At 46.4% G+C, this 20629-nt stretch overlaps 1 protein-coding gene across 1 annotated transcript; it reads left to right on the top strand.

Moving 5' to 3' along the window:
• The first annotated feature begins 824 nt into the window (after positions 1–824).
• Positions 825–15895, top strand: SRP68 (signal recognition particle 68). The gene is made up of 16 exons (XM_054221680.1): positions 825–981; positions 3238–3304; positions 3691–3804; positions 4799–4994; positions 5787–5869; positions 6103–6212; positions 6588–6670; positions 6920–7060; positions 10414–10512; positions 10834–10898; positions 11215–11374; positions 12059–12153; positions 12396–12525; positions 12980–13055; positions 13416–13468; positions 13922–15895. The coding sequence occupies exons 1-16, from the start codon at positions 837–839 to the stop codon at positions 14147–14149; spliced, it is 1845 nt and encodes a 614-aa protein (XP_054077655.1). The 5' UTR covers positions 825–836; the 3' UTR covers positions 14150–15895.
• The last annotated feature ends 4734 nt before the right edge of the window (positions 15896–20629 follow it).

Here is a 20629-nt window from a genome sequence, read left to right on the forward strand (position 1 = left end):
GAGGACTTGGGTTTTCTTTTTCCCCTTGGAGCTTTTGTGTCCACAGGAGGGAAGGAGAGCTCTGAGATCAGAGCCAGCCCGCTAGCTAGGGGCTGAGCAGATATATGGGGGGCCTGTGGGGGTCAGCCCTGGGTGGGTGAGAGGGACAGGGCTGGGTGGGGGGAGGCTGGTCCTAGGGCTAGGGGTGACCCTGGGCCATCAGCCCTGGGGCAGAGGAGGGGGACGGGGCTGGGGGCCTGATCCTGGGGGCTGATTTGGGGGCTGGGAGGGGGTCAGGCGCAGATGGGTGAGGGGGACAGGGCTGGAGGGTGACCATGGGGCAGAAGAGGGGATGGTGCTGAGGGCCTGATGGTGGGGGCTGATTCTGGGGGCTGGGGGTCAGGGCTGGGGGGGTGACCCTGGAGCAGGGAGGGGAATGGGGCTGGAGGGCTTGATCCTGGGGGCTGAATTTGGGGCTGGGGGATTAGCCCTGAGGTGAATGAAGGGCTCAGGACTTGGGGGGGGGGGTGTGACCCTGGGGCAGAAGAGGGGGACAGGGCTAGGGGCCCGATCCTGGGGGCTGATTTAGGGGCTGGGGGGCGTCAGCCCGGGTTGGATGTAGCAGTCAGGACCGCCCGATCCAGCCGGGGACGGATGTACCCGAACCCTGTGAGCGCCGGGTACGGGCTCACATTCCCGGGTCGCCACTCCTGGGCGCCAGCTCGCCCACCCCATCCTGCCTCTGGTCCTCCTCTATCCCGTCTGCCCCCGCGGCGGCCGCGCTCGCCATGGCCTTGGCGCGTGCTTCTCCTCCCCCGGCCCAGGATGCACCGCGGCGGCGGCGGCCCGGGCGCAAGATGGCGGCAGAGCGGCAGGGCGCCGGCGGCGGCCGCGGAGGAGGAGGCGGCGGCGGAGGAGGAGGCAGCGCGGAGGAGAACAAGGAGAACGAGAGGCCGACGGGACCGCAGGCCGGCAGCCTCGGCGACAGCCTGGGCCTGGAGAGCATCCTGCGCCGCGGCGGTGGCGGCGGGGGGGACGTGGCAGGCCCGGCCCCGTGGGCGGCGGGGGGACGTGGCGGCCGCTGTGGGGAGCGCGGGGGCTGGCAGGCCCTGGGCGGGCGGGCACGGCCGCCTTTGCTTCCCCGCGGGAGAGGGCCGGGCGGGACGGCGGAGGCTCCCCTGCACTGTGCAGAGGTGTTGCTGAGGGCGGCGGGCCCGCCCAGGCCGCACTGATCCGAGCCTCAGGTGGGAGCCGGGCTGTGAGCCCTGCGGTCGGGGCCCCGGGGGTCCCAGGCGATGCTCGCCTCAGAGCAGGCTGTGAGCCCTGGGCTTGGGGCTCCCAGGCAATGCTGGTGTGAGAGCAGGCTGTGAGCCATGGGATTGGGGTCCTGGGTGGTGCTGGTAGGAGAGTGGTCTGTAAGCCTTGGTGTTGGGGCCCCGGGGGTCTTGGGTGATGCTGGCCTGAGAGAGTGTCGATGCGATGGCCTGGGCTAACCCGGAGGCATCTGCGCCATCCCTGGTGGTGAGGGTTTGATTTGAATGAAGTTGGGGAGCCAGCTTTGCATCTCTGAATCATGGATTTGTTCTTTACCTTTGCAGTTTCTCTTTCCGAACCGCATGACAGCTGTCGTCAGCCTTCAAAGCAGAAGTCTGTGCTAGGCTGCGCACTGTAGATAAGAGCAGGCTGTTGGTAATCTGGTGGTAATATTAATGCTTGAAGCGGGCAATAGCGGATAGAATAAATCTAACAGGTACGCAGAGATGGCAGACTGGCTCTTCCAGATTTAGCACTTCTGAAATCTGATGTGGCATGTAAAGCTCATGGCATTTTTGTGTGTGAAACTTCCATGTGAAACTAGTCCAGCTGCACAGCTGCGATAGAGCTGAGTTTTATCTTCTGGGTGAGAGGAAAACCCAAATGAAATAAGGGTGCAGTTTTCCATTTAGCATATGGCAGGTGTTGTAAAGTTAATAACTGCAGCGTAAGATGGAGGTACGGTAATCACCCTGGTAACTTTAGGAATATCTTAATCAGTGAAAGGGTAAATAAAATGGGGGTTATAAATTCAGTGCACAGGCTGAAAGATAGTCTGAAAAAAGTCTTAGGTAGACAGTGAGGATGAGGAGTGTGTGCCCTGCTTAGGGTTTGGCTTATTTGTTCCACAGATGCAAACTAACTCAGTGTAATAACTATTGATGCAGGTTCTTAATACTTAAATGAAAGAGATTTTCTTTTAGGTGTAATTATAAGAAAACACTTTGATAGAGATCTGCTGTTTTAGACTTTAAAAGTCTGGTGGCTTGTTTTTCTCTAGCTGTAGTAATAGTGTTTCTTTTGATGGGGTCATTGTAAGTCAGGCTTTGTTTCTGTGTTTTTTATGGCTTATTGTTAAAGCTTAAAAGGGAAATTTTGGGATATAAGTATATATAGCACAGAGATTTCTTCTTTATGACGGAGATTTTATTTCATAAAATAATCTGCCTTGTAAACTGACTGAATAACATCATCAAATTTACTAGAATACGGCATGATTTTATTTGATAGCGTAACTAAGTACAGGATGCTTGTAAATCAGCGAATATGAAATCATGGAGTGATGCTGTTGCAAGTCACAGGCCAGTGCATTCTGTCACGGAGTACTTCTTACAGTGACGTACAGTAAGACTAGAAATGTGTTGAAAAATTGAGTAGAAAATAAGCCCCCTGAATACTTCCCAGAAGGTCTTTTTATGAGGTTCTCTGTATTCAGAAACCAGTTTGTTTGTGGAATCTGTGTCAGAAAGGTCGCGGTGATTCTGCTCAGTGTACTTCTGTCCTTTCCCTGAGAGATGGAACGTTTAAGGGCAGGAAAGCTTCCCTCTATTTCAGTTTTGCCAAGAAAACTGTGTCACAAGTGTGACTGGGGTGGTAGTGTAGCGTAGCTAGGGAAGTCAGTTATATTAGCCTAGATGTGTCTGTTGGCATAGCTTATTATCCTGAAATGAGCTCTTGTGGTTGTCCGTAAGAGGAGGTGCTTGTGGTATGTCTTAATCCTGGCCTTGATGATAGTCATAAAGCTCTGAAGTAAGCAGTGGAATCATGATGTGTTTTAGGACCATCGGTTCTCTCAGCTGTGCATTTTTAGGAGGTTTTTGGGTACCCCTCTGTTCAAAGTGTATTTGCTTAGTGGAACCTATAGAGTTCCCTTCCGTTATTTTGGCGTAGAATAAAGAACTGGTAACAGACTGTACTGTCAATCTGCCTTAACACAAATCGCAGTCCTTCAGATTGTGAAGGAGTCTCAGCAGCAGCACGGTTTGCGACATGGAGACTTCCAGAGGTACAGGTTAGTAAGCTGTGTGGATGGCTTGAGTTACTCCTGTGACTTGCTTACTTTATTTAAAATGTAAACCCACTGTAGCAGGCAACAAAAATGATCTGCCAAGTAAATACCCCTTGACAGATTGCTTCATATGAAGCAATGTACAATTTTTTAATTCATTAGACATAATGTTCTGTGGCTGCGCCATTTAGGAGGATACAGACTGGCTCTTGTTTCTCTGTTGCCCTTTGAGAGCTTGTTTGTTAAGACCTCACTGATAATCACTATACTCTTCCAGAACTGAGTGTTCAATAAACATACGTAAAGCAATTAGACAGTAGGGAGAACATAATTCTGATTTTTCAGGATCAGGAATTATTGCATGTCTTCTTACCTTTCTTGTATTCTAGGGGTTATTGCTCCCGCAGGCTAAGGCGGCTCCGAAAAACTCTCAACTTCAAGATGGGGAACAGGCACAAGTTCACTGGGAAGAAAGTAACTGAAGAGATTCTCTCAGACAACAGGTACTGGATGGAATCGAGCATTCAGTGTATTAGTGGATAATTTCTTTCATTTCAGTAATTTATTTTCATGTGGATGTGGTGGAAAACTGTTCTGTACAATATATTCAGAAACGTTTCTTTTCAGAGATGTGTGTTATTATTAATAAAAGATAAAAGTTCAGGCTGCAATGCGTGGGGGGAAGAGGCACTGCTCAGATCCTGCTTCATCATGTGAACAAGTGGGAGAAGAAGGAGCAGCAGCAGCCAGTTCCTTCTCTTCCCTCAGTTGCTAAAATGGCTTCTTTTCATAATCAGTAAATTTGATATTAAAGAAGAAATGCTTATTCAGATCTGTTGCACAGTAGCCATGTGAATGCTGATAACGTAAATGGTGTAGCCAGCAAGGTTGTGGTTGGAGACATAATCCCTTCCCTTTGAACAGAAATATTGGATTGCAAATTTTACTTATATTTTAAAAAAATTGTCAGAATGCTTGTCTGATAGAATATGTGAAGAATAGCCAGGATCTTGGGGTCATTTCCCATCTTTTAGAAACACTTGAAATGTCTGCTGTCTTGTCTTTTCTTGTGGGGGAAAGAAAACATGATACTGTCTTCGCCTGTCTTGTTAAGAAGCCAGATACATTCTAGCATTAATTATTATAGAATTAGCTGGTGGGAAAACAGACATGTTTGCCCGTATTGAACCAGTTTGAAGGGCAACATAAAATTATAAATCCCTTTGTCTTCGCAATGTCAGTGGTGCTCCAGAATGATAACGAATTTTCTTCCTCGGTTGGGTAATTGCCTTTCTGTAGTGAGAAATACAGTAGGAAACATGAATAGTATGACTTTGTGTGCTTAGAATGTTAAGAAATGAAAGCATCTACCTCTTATTAACCAAGCTGAACTTTTGTTACCAAACTTTGCAGATCACGTGGAAAAGAACTAGTGGTGATGTGGTAATAATTGTTTGAATGTCGTTATTTTTTCATCCATCTTCCTCTGTCCCGTAGGTATTTGCTGTTGATTCTGATGGATGCAGAGAGAGCCTGGAGTTACGCCATGCAGCTGAAACAGGAAGCAAACACAGAGCCTCGCAAACGATTTCACTTGCTGTCTCGCCTGCGCAAAGCTGTGAAACATGCTGAGGAGCTGGAGCGGCTGTGTGAAAGTAACAGAGTGGATGCCAAAACAAAGCTGGAAGCTCAGGTAACCAGTGATTCTTTGATTTTGTCTTACAGCAAAAGCTGAACAAGAAACCTTTGGATTTTGGGTGAAAAGATTAATCTCATCTAGCAATAGATAATCAAAACTGAGCATTCTCAAACTGGATAATGTCTCCTATTGAATAGCTTGGACTCACTGTTAGTGCAGCTGCTGGAATTGCATAAATAACTGGTGGCACCAGCCAAGACAAGGACCTGGCGTTCAGAAGTTTTTTAAGTGTATCGAGTGATTATCCTTGCTTTAAAGAGCAGTACATCTAATAAAAGCAAAAAGAATTGATAGATACTAAGGTGATGCAACACAGCCTAAGAAACTATGCTTATGTATTGAGTTGTCTATTTTTTAATATCCTAAAGTAGCCACCTAGAACACAACCCTTGTGGGTTCGGTTCCTGGAACGCAGAAAGCATTAAGACACTAGTCTCTCTGAACAAGGGGCTGTAGTGGTACTCAGTTAATTAAAACTGCCATTTTGTAGCTTTTTGCTGGAAAAAAAAAAGTTTTGTGACATCAGCGGCCGTGTTGATTGCGTAACAAGCAAGAAACATCTTTGCTTTCATCTCCTTAGAAATGTAGCAATGTCAGGTAAAAGGAAAAAAACGGTAGGTAGCTAGTAACCCATAATCTAAATCAGTTGTCTTCCATGGGAAGACCAAATGAAAACGGCAAGGCTTAGTCACTTACTGTAGGCATCACAACAGCCTTCATTCTAAATGTTGTACAAACTGGGCTGGTGGTTTTGGGGAAATTAACATGCCCTTGCGCTGTCCGTAGGCGTACATGGCTTACCTCACGGGAATGCTTCGTTTTGAACACCAGGAGTGGAAGGCAGCAATGGAGGCTTTCAACAAATGCAAGTGAGTTTCCCCACTTCAACAGCTTCATTTAGTAAGTAATGTTGTGTCAGTCTAATAAGCGTATAGACTGTATGTACAGCAACTCTATGAGTTGTTGAGTTAATTATGCACTTAACTGGAAGGTACTACTGAAGAAGTAGCATGCTCCAGTTTAGAGACACAAACTCTTCCCTTAAGATAGCATCTCACAAAATGATACATACTGCAGTGTTAATATGTCTTATTCGCTATAGGACCATATATGAAAAACTGGCCAATGCCTTCACAGAAGAACAAGCTGTACTGTATAACCAGCGTGTGGAAGAGATCTCGCCCAACATTCGCTACTGTGCCTATAATATTGGTAAGGAAGAGGGGGGGTACCTCAGCTCCAGCGAAGAGCAAGGCTTGTTCACAGGAAGGGAATATTGACTTGATAGTTAAATACTGGTCTAAGTGACATTGGAGTGAGTCCGTAATATTTTGGGCAAATTCTGCACACATTCTAGGGCATTTTAGCAGTGGAGAAATGTTCTCATTTCGCAACAGTGCATGTGGTTTTGTGTAAAAAGACAAAATACTGGTTTGCAGTAGTTTGCTTATGAAGTCAAAACGAAATTGCAAATTTATCCCCTTTGTCCCCAGATTGCCAGTATAAAATCTATTGATTAACTTTTTTATATCAAAATAATTTGTGAACTCAGGTGGAAATATGATCTTGATTTGTTAATTCTCTCAGGTGACCAGTCTGCTATGAATGAGTTGATGCAGATGAGGCTGAGGTCTGGTGGCACTGAAGGTCTTCTTGCAGAAAAACTGGAGGTAACTTATTTGCTTGCTTCAAGTCGAAACTTTCATCATCACTCTGTTAAGCGTAAATATTACTGCAGCATACCATTGAAGAAATTAACTGTGTGAGAAGAGAATAAGCAAGCCTGGGCTCTGTGGGGAAACCACACTTCCCTAAAAAGCCCTTTGATTTCAAAATAGTCAACTCTAATGTGAATTTGAAAGGTTCGATTTTTGGATACCTTAAACTTCAAGCTCCTAAGTTCAGTCTGTTCTCTACAGGCGCTGATTACCCAAACTCGAGCAAAGCAGGCAGCCACGATGAGCGAGGTGGAGTGGAGAGGAAGAACTGTTCCGGTGAAGATAGACAAAGTGAGGATCTTCTTGCTGGGACTGGCCGACAACGAAGCAGCAATTGCTCAGGTAACCTAGAAGCCATCTCCGGTGCTGATGTTCTAACTATCCCCTTTCCTTCAGTGTGCGAGATGATACACGATACCTGGACTAACAGCTTTTAAATAATACTTTTTCTCAAACTTGGGGTTGGAAGGCTAAAAGTTAAAGTGTGAGTATTGACTGTAACCCAAAGCTGAAGTGTCAGTTGGGGATAGTACCCGCAGTCTGCGAAGTGGTAGCTTGGCAGGTCTGTTCTGAGTATTACTGCTCTTTTGAACGCTCTGTTCTGCCTAGAAGTGCTATTTCTCAGTGGCAGGGTGATAACCGTGATTATTTGTAAGTCATTTGGAAGTGAAGGTTACAATTTTAAGAGTAATTGGTTTTGAATTACTGTTCTCATTTCTTTAAGTATCTTGCTCAAATGATCTGACTTCAGAGCAACCAAAAGGAAAAAAGATATGCATCCATCACCTTTTTTCAGGAGCAAAAAGCAATTTGCCAGGTGAAGCAGGTGCTATGAGTTTTATAGCATTCTCATCTTGACTTATGCAAATCCTCAAAAGTGGTAGAGGATTACTAAATGTCAGGATGTAAATTAATTTCAAATGTAACAGTTCTGAAATGCTTGCAGTGGCACGCACTATGCATGACTTCAGTATTGCAGCCAAGTTTTCCACATGGAGCTTTTTCCTTGGAAATGTTGCTCAGGTGGTGTATTCTGCTTCCCAATGGCTGTGTATGGCACCCTTGCTGTTTGAAAAGGCAGTGAAAGGATTTTTAGTAACAATTGTTGCTACTGAAGATGGGCTTTTTGCATCATCAAAAAACATTTATCACCAGGAGAATAATGAGGATAAATAGCAATTTGAATGACAAAATTAAAACTCGGCAAAAGTATAAGGCAAGTGTCAAGAGCAGGAGATAGTGTTGAGAAGATATACCGCGAGTAGGATACGCAGGATATGGCTGGCTAGGAAATGTTAGCGTTAACCAGTCTTGTAATGTCATGAATTGTATGTTGCTGAATTTATTTTTTTGTAGGTAGTACATGAGTATGGCCAGCAGGTGGAAGTGCAGATTAGAGTTCAACGTTCCCTCGTTTAATTTCCATCCTGCCAGGCTAGCACTTGGGCCTTTTTGGTTTGGTTGCCTTCTTTGTTCCATAAAGCAGCGGCAGAACAATGATCTGAATTGGTTTTCATCTTGCTTTGTGTTCCTTGGAAGCTCTGACTAAACAGAGGAGTTTTGTGGTACCGGATCACAACTAGTAATGGTGAGCGCTGAGCGCGCAGCAGCAGTATTTACATTCCCAAAGGGCTAAAACTTGGCCTTTTGGAAGCAATTGTGCAGTTGCTGTGTCAGCTGTGATGGGCAGTCCAGCTTCAGCTAAATGCATTGTGGTTCCTGGGATCTTTGGCACCTTTCTGCTAGTCTTCACTAAGTTGAAACCCTAACATAACAGCACCGCTCTTCAGGGCTTGATTAGAAGCAAACACAAATGTGTGTCTTGTGTAAAAATGGAGATTCTCACCACGATTATATCATTGCCTTCAGTGTCTTGTTGGTTGCGGGTGAAACAGAATAAATAAGCCAAACTGAAATATGAATCCAAGTTTAAAATTACTTATGTCAGCCTTTTTGTAGACTCGAATACGTGACTTCAAGGGCTCATTGACTCTAACCAGGTAGAAGTGAGAAGGCTAAAGGGAAGAGCGATAGAAGTGTGCTTCTGTCTGGTATTGTCTCAAGGATTCTGTGGTCATCTCTGGTAACTAGGTCTGTGGCAAAAATGGGTGGTAATAACTTTCAGAGATGATATGCCAAGTTTTAGAACAAAGGAAAAATTAGAAGTGAGCACTCCTAGACTTTGAGAGGTGGGTTCAATTCCCTGGATCCCTTTAAGATGAACCTGTGTTGTTCTATCAGGGCACTTGAATCACCAGCTGTAGCACTTATCACATCATAAAACTAAGATACATCTCCCAAATCAGAACATATGTGTATTTACATGTGGAATCAGTTTAACCTTAGGAGTTTTTGCTTAGAAAGGAAAGCCTTTGTCTCACTGCACGGCCCAGCCCTTTCCCTGTTTGTGCTTGACTGATGATCTAGCTGTGTCTGTTTTCATTTTTGTGCATACAGTGAAATTGCTGCGCTCCTCTGGGCGAGGTTGAGAATGCTGTCAGACTCGTCTCTGGTTATTCTCAGTAGTTTGTCCCACCTGAAAAATTCTTGCAGCAAATCACAAAAAAAACCCAACCCCAAACCCCCGAAAATGCCTTCATCTTGGGTCAAGATACCTGAGGCTTATTGAGGGAGTAAAAATAACATTCCTTAATGGATTTGCAAACCTGAGAAGAGGAGAGGCAGAGACTGTAGAGCTCTACTGAAGAGAAACAAATGAGCATGTCTTTAGACAGATTTTTATTCATTTGGTCAATTGCAAATTTGCTGTAGCAAAGTTCATCTTATGCTTTACATGACATGGAAGTGGTGTAACAGAGTGCTGATAAACTTTGCTCCCTCCTTTGATTGCTAAGGTTGAGGTTTGTTTCTGGGCAGTGTCCTCTTACTGAATCAGTAAGAGTCTTGCGATCCCCATCTAGTTACCTCCTCTGTCACCTGAAGGGAAGCTGAGTTCGGTTTGGGGTGCATTGTTTAATTGGGTACATGATATGCCAGTATGTTAGGCAGAGATCAGGCTTCGACTTGTTTTTTAAAAGTTGTTTTCAAATTTTGTTTTTGGGGCAGAAAGCCAAAAGCTGCTTAATTTTTTGACAAAACTTGTGGTGACAGCAGAAAAGCACTCGGTCAATCCTGCTAGTAAAATACAGGGTTACTCTAAAAAATGCTTCAAACAAGCGAATTATTGCCACTGTGAACATCACTAGAGTGGGAGCGTAGGAAAGATAATCATCTACGTGTTCTTACCACATGAGAAAAGTTAAATCAGCGTAACAAGAGCAGTCTGCATTGGTAGTTTGCCAGTTCAGTAATGCTCAGCTCTTCTGTTACTGGGCCTTTCCCACAGTGCAGTCCAACCTCAGTTGTTGTCGGAGCAATGTGGGTGCCATCCCGGAAAGGATGGGAGTTGCTGGGAAAGCTGCTCTTGCAGGGATGAGGCGATCAGAGCTCTGTGTGTGTTAGGCCTTCAGTGCTGCTCAGTTCTCAGCACTGACCACATTCCCTGCAATTTCTGTCAGTTTGTCCGTTAGAACATATTCCAGAGAGGTACAGGCTGGAGTGCTAGCTACCCATGGGTCTTCAAGCCACAACTGGGGAGAAACTTTGTTTGATCTTCTCAGTTAATTCTTGCACCATGGGATGCAAAATACAAAAATTTCTAATAGATACCTGTCTTAACTTTCTTTTGCTCTTAGGCAGAAAATGAGGAAACAAAGGAACGTTTGTTTGAATCTTTACTCAGTGAGTGCAGAGATGCCATTCAGGCTGTTCGGGAAGATCTGAAACCAGACCAGGTAAGCAGCAAACATCAGTGTTTCTACTTTCAATAAAATAGAGATTTTTTGGGGGACTGATTTGTTAATCTTCAACTTCCTTAACAGTAAAAGTGGCTGAGATTTCTTTAATAAAAAGCTGCAAAAACATCTGTCGCCTTTGATTTTATTCTCTTCAGAACTGGGGAGGGTGAATAGCAATGTAGAAACCCTCATTCTTTTGCTTGGAAGTCTGTTATAACTTCCCTGGTTTACCCAAACCTTGAGTTGTTTCTGATGTTTTCTTCCCTCAGCTCCCAGTTTTAAATAAATCATGCAGTCTTTTGTCCCCAATTTCTGCAGAAGCAGCGGGAACACTCTCTGGAAAATGATTCTGGGAAGGTGTCCAACATCCAGTACTTACACAGGTAATAGGCAAACATTGCTACCTGTACTAGCGTGAAGAAATCATGCTCTTATGTCAAGATTTTATTTTTGTTTGGTTTTGTTTTATGGGTTTTTTGTTCTGTGCCTCTCAGATCTCAAAGGATGACTGTACGGATGAGGATCTGATTCATGCAGCTTTGAAAATACTTTACTTAAGACTCTCATGTTGACCTTTCAGATGTTTTTTCCCCTACTAGTATCATCTTAGACTGGGGGGAGGAGTTTTTTCAGAACAAAGAGTAATGTCTGAGTAGTTCTGACAGTCTGCTAATAGTATTTTATCTTTTATCTTTTTAGTTATTTGACTTACATCAAGCTGTCAACGGCCATCAAGCGCAACGAGAGCATGGCAAAGTCTCTGCAGAAGGCACTGCTGCAGCAGCAGCGGTCGGAAGAGGATGGGAAGCGCACACCACGGCCTCAGGACCTGATCCGTCTTTACGATATCATCTTGCAGGTAATGCTGGGAAAACAAAACTAATTATGCTAACTGGAGAACTTTTGCACAAAAAGTTATTGTAGAAACTATAGCAGTGCAGATGAACTGCCTGTGAAGTCTGAAGAGCAACCGAGTACCTACAGTTACCGTGTTGAAGATGTTCAACATCTACATAAAACACAAAAAGCCCTTCTAGTTGTGAACAGAAAATGGGCGCCCTTGGTTGTGCACTCTAATGCAGTTTTAAAACAGGTTTTATGACTATTTTATGCGTCACCCTGATAGCTGCCTTAGTTTCTGCTGGTCAGAGAAAGTAGCGACTAAAAATACTTCTAATGTACTTGTTCTTCATAAGCAGTTTCTCAATTTCTCACATAAATTTTCTATTAACTGTGGGAGCCTGTGGCTGAAACAGTTGTGAATGGGAAAGGGAAATGCCTTATGAAAGAATTACTTCATGTGAAATCTGAGGAGTCTTTGTCCTAATTCCTGTTTGTGTCAGGAAATCTGTCCTGAAGGCAAACTTGCACAAGTCTCAATGAGTGGCCTTCACTAGGTTAGCATACTAATAATTAGAAAACTGGAAACTATTTCCATGGGAGTGTACTGTTGACTTGTTAAAAGGGGCAGCTTTCTCTTACTCTAGCAGATTCCAGAAGAAAACAACGCCTGAATTTGTTCCTCTGATTCTCTTTTGCACAGAACCTCGTGGAGCTGACACAGCTTCCTGGCCTAGAAGAGGACAAGAATTTCCAAAAAGAGATTGGATTGAAGACACTTGTGTACAAAGCTTACAGGTAACTGAGAAACAGCCAGGTTTTCTTTAGCAGGCATTACGTCCTCAAAGGTTATTAATCCAAAGCTCTATGTGCTGTACAGGGCTTTGATGTAGTTTCCTCTGCCCTTTTGTGAAATGAAGACTGGATGCTAAGGGGAAACTGGCCAGTTCTTCTTATTAGTATCTGTTCTTATCAGGCATTTGAGTTGGCAAAAGGTATGGATGACACACATGTCAATGAGCCGCTCTTCACTGTTGCAGGTGTTTCTTCATTGCACAGTCCTATGTCCTGGTGAAGAAATGGAGCGAAGCTCTTGTTTTGTATGAAAGAGTACTGAAATATGCCCGCGAAGTTCGGTCAGGAGCTGGAGCTTATACGAACAGCTTGAAGGTAGGAACCCAATCCTGTGTGTAGACGGGAGAGTTTAAGCTTACGAAAAAGCTCTGTCCCAGTATTTATTGTCAATTAGATGCCAGACCATTACAATTCAAGATTGATCTTTAAGTAGGGAGTAGTGCTTGTATGTGTGCTTGATGATACAAGTGTGACTGCTTGACACACTATAGCAGAGACTTCCTAGTGATGTGGAAATGCTTCAACTGGTCACTTGCTTTACAGTTGCAACTTGCTGTAACAACTCCCTAACAATTTACCACACTTTCTCACATCTGCACTTTCTGTCATGCTATTTCTGTAGTGCCTGAAGGACTGTGCTGTAGCTTTTCCTCTTCTGAAAAGCCTTATCAGCACTAGGACTTAATTTCTTTGTCAGGTTTTACCTTTGCCCTAACTCTTAAACTCCGACATGTTTCAGGCTCTCAAATAATTTTCTTTAATGACCTAGGAGCTGCCTGATGTTCAGGATCTGATCACTCAAGTCAATGCAGAGAAATACTCCTTGCAAGCAGCAGCTATATTAGGTGAGTTGCACAATTATACTAGAGCTCTAACGTCTCTTGAATAACGCCCCTGCAGCTATTTCATTCCTTTTATTTCATTTCCGAAGTTCCAGTTGTTTTTCCCCTTCACTCTGATCTGTGTAGGCTCTGGAAAATGTTTTGGTTTTTTTTTTTTCCACTGGAAAGCTGTCATGGCTGTGGATAAATATATGTGATCCTTTTAGTCTAGAAAGCAAGCTGCTTCTGCTGAAAATACTGTCTTACATATCCCAGAAAGTAAGGTTCATAGCTCAGCTTTGAGGGCAGCTGACTTCTGAGACAGTCTTACTTTATGCCAAGATGCAGCCTGTTATTCTTACCACTTTTTCTTCAATTTTGCAGATGCAAATGATACTCATGAGACTGAGTCTCCATCTCAGGTCAAGGATGGCAAGGTAAGAGCTGAGAGCTCAGGCAAATTCCAGTAATGTTCTTAATGAATATTTTAACCTGTTGCCTGAGTGTCTCTTACAATTCAAAAAAATGTCGTGCTGATTGGAGTTCTGTTGTGACTAGTGTATTTAAGAGATTTTTATTAGGCTTGGTTTCCTTCTGCAAGTCCTGAAGATGACTGACAGGCTGGGGCTCCTTTGGTAGGAGCTAGGCAGCTGTTTGCAGCTTCCATAGTGGCATCTTCATTTTTTTTAAATTTAGCTTTCTCCCTGCACGTGGGAAGGTTTTCCAGAGGTCCTGCAGCAATGATTTGAGAGGGGTTTGAATCATTTCCAAGGGCCCAAGATGTCACTCAAGGAACTTTAGTTGCTGCTTAATCCTCTTTGCTTGTTTGACCTTTGTCAGCTTTGATTTGACATCTGCTTAATTCGCGTTTCTGTATTGGTTTCTTTCAGCCCCTCTCGGAACGGTTTGAGACTTTCTGTCTGGATCCTTCTCTTGTCAGCAAGCAAGTCAGCCTCGTGCACTTCCCGCCGGGCTTCCAGCCCATTCCATGCAAACCCTTGTTCTTTGACCTGGCCCTTAATCATGTTGCTTTCCCACCTCTGGAGGACAAGGTGGAGCAGAAGGCCAAGAGTGGCCTCACAGGATATATAAAGGGCATCTTTGGATTCAAAAGTTAACCAGGACCCCCAGAGGGGCAGAGGTTTTATCTTGTATTGATGGGGAAGCTCCAAGAGGTTCTAGGACACAAATATCTGCACCTGAAACCGACAGAGGGAGGTTTTACCATCTTCTTCCCTGTGTTCTGTGTATATGTCTGTGCACTCACATTCTCTCCCAGTATATTAAAGACAAACAACCTATTTGGAAACATACGTACACTATAAATAGCTGAAAATAATCTGGACCACGGAGAAATTCCATTCTGTTTGGGGAAGTTGGAGCTTGCTTTGTGACCAGTGGCCTGTTCAGGGCTGGTATACATCTTAGCATGGACCAGGGCATAGGTAGAATTTGTTTCCTCCCTCCGCCCCATGATTTGACACTGTAATTTGGTATTTTGGTCTAGAAATCTGGGTGTGATGGGGAAACGGAGGCAAAAGTAGATGCAGAACTAAACCAGCAAGGTGAAGCTGCCTGCACAAAGGCTATGAAACACTAGCCAAGGGCGCTAACTTCTCTTCCCTTTCCAGTCCCCACTGAGAAGCATCTATAGTTATGTAAAGAGAAGTCTCTGTATTTTTTAAAAATGTGATATTCAGAAATGACAAAATAGAGCCTCTTTCCTATTGATAAGGATAACAGACACCTTTCCAAATGTTAGTGGTTATCCCAGTTGTGGTGGAGTATAACGTGAGTTTGTACTCTGGGACGATTGATTCTTCATTATTGATACACATTTTGTTAAATAAGTACAGTATAGAACCTATCCTTGCAAGGCTTTTCCTGGGAAACTTGCTTCATGGGTGGCTTTAGAAATAGTGACTTGCTCTTCATGGGAAGTTGGGTCTCTCAGTGTTCATATTGTTTCTGATCTAAACCTTGCCTGAAAACAAGGTGATCTTTTTCTGGAGTTCATCTGTTGCTTTTTCTACATCCTTGGTCAGTAGATAGACCTGAAATGAGGAATAAGCAACAGGAGCCCGGTAGGTTCTTGAGTGATAGATCTTCTCTGTCATGCCAGACAGCTTTTTTTATAAAGCGCCCAGGTGCTATGGTGATAGGCACTTTCACAATGCAGATAATTCCATAATTGTGATCATTTAAACAGGAAAAAAAGCCACCACACAGCACATGGGCCGAACTGTTCCTAAATAAAGTATTTGGAAGTTTCTACCAGCAATGTTTGGGTTTTCACTCAGTCTGTAGCTGGAAGCTGAAACAGCAGTTTGTTCTAGCTGCCTTAACTCTTCTGCACCGGGTGTCTTGACTCTGCATTGTTTCTCCATTTTTAGGCATCAGAGTTAATAGGGGTGGCAACAGAAGAACTGTTTAAAATGATTGGATTGTTGTTGTGGGAATTTTCCATGCAAGGTGCGTGTCAGATGGATGGAGGAATTGACAATTTAGACAAGGGAAGGTGACGCAATAACCGGCGCAGACATCAGCTGGTTGATCTGCTTCGTGGTACCTCTTTCTGTGTATGTTAATCTGAGCTTCTCTCCCCTTTTTGTCTTTTTTATCAAATCACTTTGAGAACTGTTCTGTTTGGTTTCCAAACCAAACTCCTTTCTGCTTTCCTGCCACAAATCTATGTGGTGCCTGGATTGATTCCAGTGAAACTTGTGCTGCCGCCACTTTCTAATTGATTACTGTTAAAAGAAGCTAGGAGCAATTGGCCTCTTCATGTTAAACATCTTTTTGACAGATAACTGATTAGTTGAACGCAGATAAGAAATCTGAAAACAATAAAGTTTTATTCCTGACCTCTGAGGCGTGTAGTTTCTGTCGAGCATTGAGAACATGGAGCGCTCTTTGCTTCCCAAGCTGTTCAGAGGATCAAGGTCACACCATCACCTGGGGCTACTTAACCCCTGGAATGGCCACTTAGTTCTGGAGGAGGATCCTCTGCCTGAAGGCTCAGATAACAACATGCAGCATTCTCAGAGGTAACTTGGCTTATTTGTTTTGATGTTAATAGTGAGCAGAGTGGGGTTTGTAAACTGTGTTGTGACTTAAATAATGTGGAAGGCACTGATGAGGCACTAGGAAAAAATGTAAAAAAAAAAAAAAAAAAAAAAAAGAAAAGGGGGGGAGGGGGAAAGTAATACTGTTATTCAAGTCACTTGTATGATGAAAACCAGACTGAAAAGTTTTATTGAGGTTCTTAGCCTTGGGATGGAGCTTGGAATGGCAAAGGCGAGGCTTGGACAGCAGCAGTTAGAAGGGAACAGCGCAGGAAGGTGAAGTGTTTGATGTGACAGAGCAAACCAATTCCCCTGGAACCGGCAAGTGTGCCTGAAACTGCCGGAGCAAGATGCAGAGCACTGGTTTATGGTGCTTGGAAACCTGCTTCCTTATTGCTCTGGTCTTTCATTAGGCTGCTGCACTGTTCAAAGCGTTTGCTCCCTTTCCGTGAATTAATTGGCAAGCAGGCCATGTGACTGCCCTCAAACAGGAAGCTCCAGCAGAACGGTCAAGATTATTGCTTTCAATCAACTTTTCCTGTGGAGTATCTTTGGGCTTAGCACTGGAATTTTAATTACAGGCTGAGCTAGCCATGTCTGGTATCATTGCATCAATTAGAAGAGGACATCGTGGCCCTCGGCCCCACCGTCAGAGATACACTTGTGTCTTGGGCAGTGTTCACTTCTGGTCGTGCGCTCCGGGGGGTCTAGTGAGAATGGATAGGTCCTGAGGGACTCATGGCATGTATGAGAAATGATTAGCATGAAACAAACCGGGCAGTTAAAAGAGAAATGAGAGGTGACACCTGGGATGGTAATAGTCTGGCCTGAGAGCTCCTAAATAACAGTCTCTGCCTCCTTTAAAACAAGGAATTGCGGGTGTTTTTAACTGAAGGTGTTGTGCTGCTGGAGAAAATCATTGCTGTCTAATCCAAGCTGCTTCGGGTGGAGAGCATCCCAGGTGAGCACCGGCAGGGAGTTCTCCAGGCCTTTGTGGCTGCGTTATCCAGATGCTCTGGCAGCCGGTGGGGGATGCACCTGGCAGTAAAGGGCTACGGTTCCTGGAGCTGGGGAGTGGGAAGTCCTTTTCCACCTCTAGTGGAGTGAGTAGAACTGGTTTTTGGGAGAAGATGCATCTGTCGAGGGATGTCTGTGCTCCCGCATAGCTCTTGTCACCTGCCCCGTTAGAGCTACGAGCACAAATACCCCACGGTGTTCAGCCCAGGATGTAAATTGGGAGTTTGCTCACTTAAAGCAGTGATTTAATGCAATCTTGATTGTATTTGGCTGCTCCTCTCTTTCTTCAGGACTGGATTGCTATTCTCAAGCATAAGAACAGCTGGAGGTTGCTTTGCCTGCCAAAGAAGAGCCCTTTCTGATCCGGGTGGGAGGAGTGCAAGGTGGGTGCCCCCAGCGTATAATAGGAAACTCCAAGAGGAAGGATAGGATGGAATAGGAAGCTGATAATGACCCTGAAAGCTTCCCGGCGGAGGTGGGCTCGCAGGCACTCCTGTGCGCTGAGCTTTCCTGGGGCTGGGGCAGGAGCAGCAGCAGCTCTGGGTGCCGGCACTGCCGTCTCCTCCCTCCCTTGCTCCCCATCGAGGAAGTGCCGGGCAGCACTGCAGAAACCCGGGTTGCTTCTTGTGTCCCTCTTCTTCCTGGGACCTGCCCCGGCCACCCCCGGCCCTGGCACTGGGAGTGTTTGGTGTGGAGTGACGCCGTGCTCCGGGAGCTGATCTCGCAGCGGTTCGCAGGGACACACCTACAGCAAAGCTTCGTGCCGGGCTCTCGCTTCTCGGGCTCACCCAAACCACGCCGAAGGTGAACAGGTTTGTGAAATGCAGCCGCTCCCTGGCCCTCTCCCGCAGGTGAGGTCTCCTTGCCCCGAGTGTCCTGCTTTGTGTCTGAGGAGAGGCTCGGTCTTTTGCTCTCCTGCTGCAAAGTCCCCTCAGCTGCTGTTCGGGTCACTGCTGCTCTTGCTGCAACAATCCTGTCTCTTGTGGAAGTGGATTGTGGTGGGATTTGGGTGGGGACAGAGCTGGGAGGTCCTTGCTCCAGAGCATCCAGCCCAAACACCTGCAGTGGTATGGAATGATAGATGGTTTGGGTTGGAAAGGACCCTAAAGATCACCCAGTGCCACCCCCTGCCCTGGGCAGGGACACCTCCCACCAGCCCAGGTTGCTCCAAGCCCCGTCCAGCCTGGCCTTGAACCCCTCCAGGGATGGGGCAGCCACAGCTTCTCTGGGCAACCTGGGCCAGGGGCTCACCACCCTCACAGGAAAGAATTTCTTCCTAATGTCTAATCTAAATCTCCCCTCTTCCAGTTTGAAACTGTTCCCCCTCGTCCTGTCATTACACTCCCTGATCCAGAGTCCCTCCCCATCTCTCCTGGAGCCCCTTTAGGGACTGGAAGGGGCTCTGAGGTCTCCCCGGAGCCTTCTCTCCTCCAGGCTGAACCCCCCCAGCTCTCTCAGCCTGTCCTCACAGCAGAGGGGGCTCCAGCCCTCCCAGCATCTTTGCGGCCTCCTCTGGACTCGCTCTTTGTTTTTGTTTGTGTTGGGGATTTACTTTTTGCAGCGGGGAGCGACTGATTAGCGCCTTGCTCTGTGCTGAGCGCCAGATTACAATGTTTGGGTTCCAGCTAAACCCAAGTGCAAATTCCTGCGTGGGAGGGAGGCGGCTGTGTCCGTCCTCCCCGCCGCGTCCCCAGCCCTTCTCTGGGCTGCCGCGAGTATCCTGGGGTGAAAACCTTCCCACCTCTGGCCTAAAAAGCAGTAATGTCTCAGAGGGGGAGGTTTAAAACCACTCTCAAAGGGTGCAGTTTGCATGTCTGTTGGTGCGCGCGTGGCCTTGGGCCCAGCTTTCATGTGCTCCAGTGCCATCAAATTCAAATTCCGACCCAAGGTCCCGGGCTGTGCTTAGCATTTCTAGGCACTGCCGCGCTATGATCTTTGGCAACCTCCTCCACTGCTGGGCACCTGTGGTGTTGGGGTTATTAAAGTTAAAATTCTCGCTCTGGAAAGAGTTTTCTTCCCCTCCCCTGCTGGGCTGGGGGACGGCGATGTCCCTGCACAGACAAGGCGGTTTGCCCGAGGCTCACAACGCTGTGCATGGGGATTAGTGACTCCCGTCCCCAGCCCGTGGTCAGTCCGGGGAGCCGTGCCGTGGCTGTGGTGCCCGAATGACTAAAGAGCAGCATCAAAGCCTTTAAATTACCTTCAGTGCTTGCCTTTTTCCACTCAAGTGGGAGAGCGTCTAATTTTCTCAGAGCATCAAATTAAGTCGGGGAAGGTGGAGCAGAATTAGTTGTGGCAGAGAGATTCATCCCGCTCTGGTCCCTGCCTGTGACACAACCACTTGGCACCAAATCAGCCAGTAGCAGCTCAAAAACGGAGTTTTGCAGGAGATTTGGGTCTGATTCGAAAAGCGCTCGGGGGTTCCGGGCTGGCAGGCTGCGGCGGGGGGTGTGAGCCACCCCGGCTCAACGATGCTCCTGGCTGCAGCACCCGCTGTCCACAAATATGGGCTGGGGACCGGCACTGCCCTCCCGCCTGGGGGGCGGTTCGTGGGGCCTGTCACCACTCTGCTCCATGTTTTGGTCACCCAGGAGGGTTTATCTCCTCTCCCGCTAGCCCTGTGCTGCAGGTGGAGCCCTTCCATGGGCTCGGTTTGGTTTGGAGGGAGTGTGAGAGCAGGATCCTTCCCCGCTGGTGTGTTAGCATCCTCCTTCCTGACACCCTCCAGGTCTCGCCAAATGGGGGGCTCCAGCCTGGACCCCTCTGCTCCGCACACCTTCTCCTTTGCTCAGGTGTCTGTACCAGGGCCAGGAGTTTTTTCTCCCAAGCAGGTGTGCCTTTGAGCTGTTCCAGGTTCCAGCTGGCCACCACCTACCAAATAACATCCTGCAGGTGGTTTCGCACATTACAGGGCCTTTGTGCCGCACTTGAGAGTGGAGGCAGAGAGGAGAGAGCAAAACCTGTCCTCGCGTCTAACTTTCCATCACCCTGCCCTGGGCCCATTGCCTGGCGCTTCAGCCCAGCGTTTGGCAGGGACGGTCCCTTCTCCAGGGCGCTGCCGTTCGAGCGAAGCAGCTTTTTTTGGGGAGACATGAGAGAAACCTACCCCAAAAGCTCTGATCTCCCACCCTGATTTCATGGGGTGCTTCTTCGGCTCTGCCCTGTGTGTGAAGGTTGCCTTTCCAGGCAGGTGTTTAATTACCTCTCATTGCCTGGTTAATGATCTAGGACACGTCTCGTTCAGATCCAATCACCATGTTTGGGGAGCAGCTCCCTTCAGCAGTGTCAATGGATAATAAAGCCAAATTTGCAGGCTGCAGCCTGTAAGTTGTAAACAGGTTTTCCAGACAAAGTGTCTTGAGAATCTGCCATTAGTGAATTTATTTAGTGCTATTACAGCCTTGCTAATCCTCTGGGGAGAGGAAAATTAGGCTAACGCATTACCTGCTGTAGGGAATTGCCGTGATGGCCTGCTCGTTAGCTCTAGGGCTTAAACCCAGAAGAAGGTGCAGGATG

This window comes from Rissa tridactyla, chromosome 15 (assembly GCF_028500815.1).
Source record: "Rissa tridactyla isolate bRisTri1 chromosome 15, bRisTri1.patW.cur.20221130, whole genome shotgun sequence".
Lineage (NCBI taxonomy): Eukaryota > Metazoa > Chordata > Aves > Charadriiformes > Laridae > Rissa > Rissa tridactyla.

What these genes read in the sequence shown, in the direction of transcription:
- SRP68 (XM_054221680.1), top strand. Translation starts at nt 837, where the DNA reads ATGGCGGCAGAGCGGCAGGGCGCCGGCGGCGGCCGCGGAGGAGGAGGC. An exon ending in TTCTTGCAGAAAAACTGGAG is followed by an intron (nt 6,671 to 6,919) that starts GTAACTTATTTG and finishes TGTTCTCTACAG; the next exon opens with GCGCTGATTACCCAAACTCG. An exon ending in AAGATCTGAAACCAGACCAG is followed by an intron (nt 10,513 to 10,833) that starts GTAAGCAGCAAA and finishes CAATTTCTGCAG; the next exon opens with AAGCAGCGGGAACACTCTCT.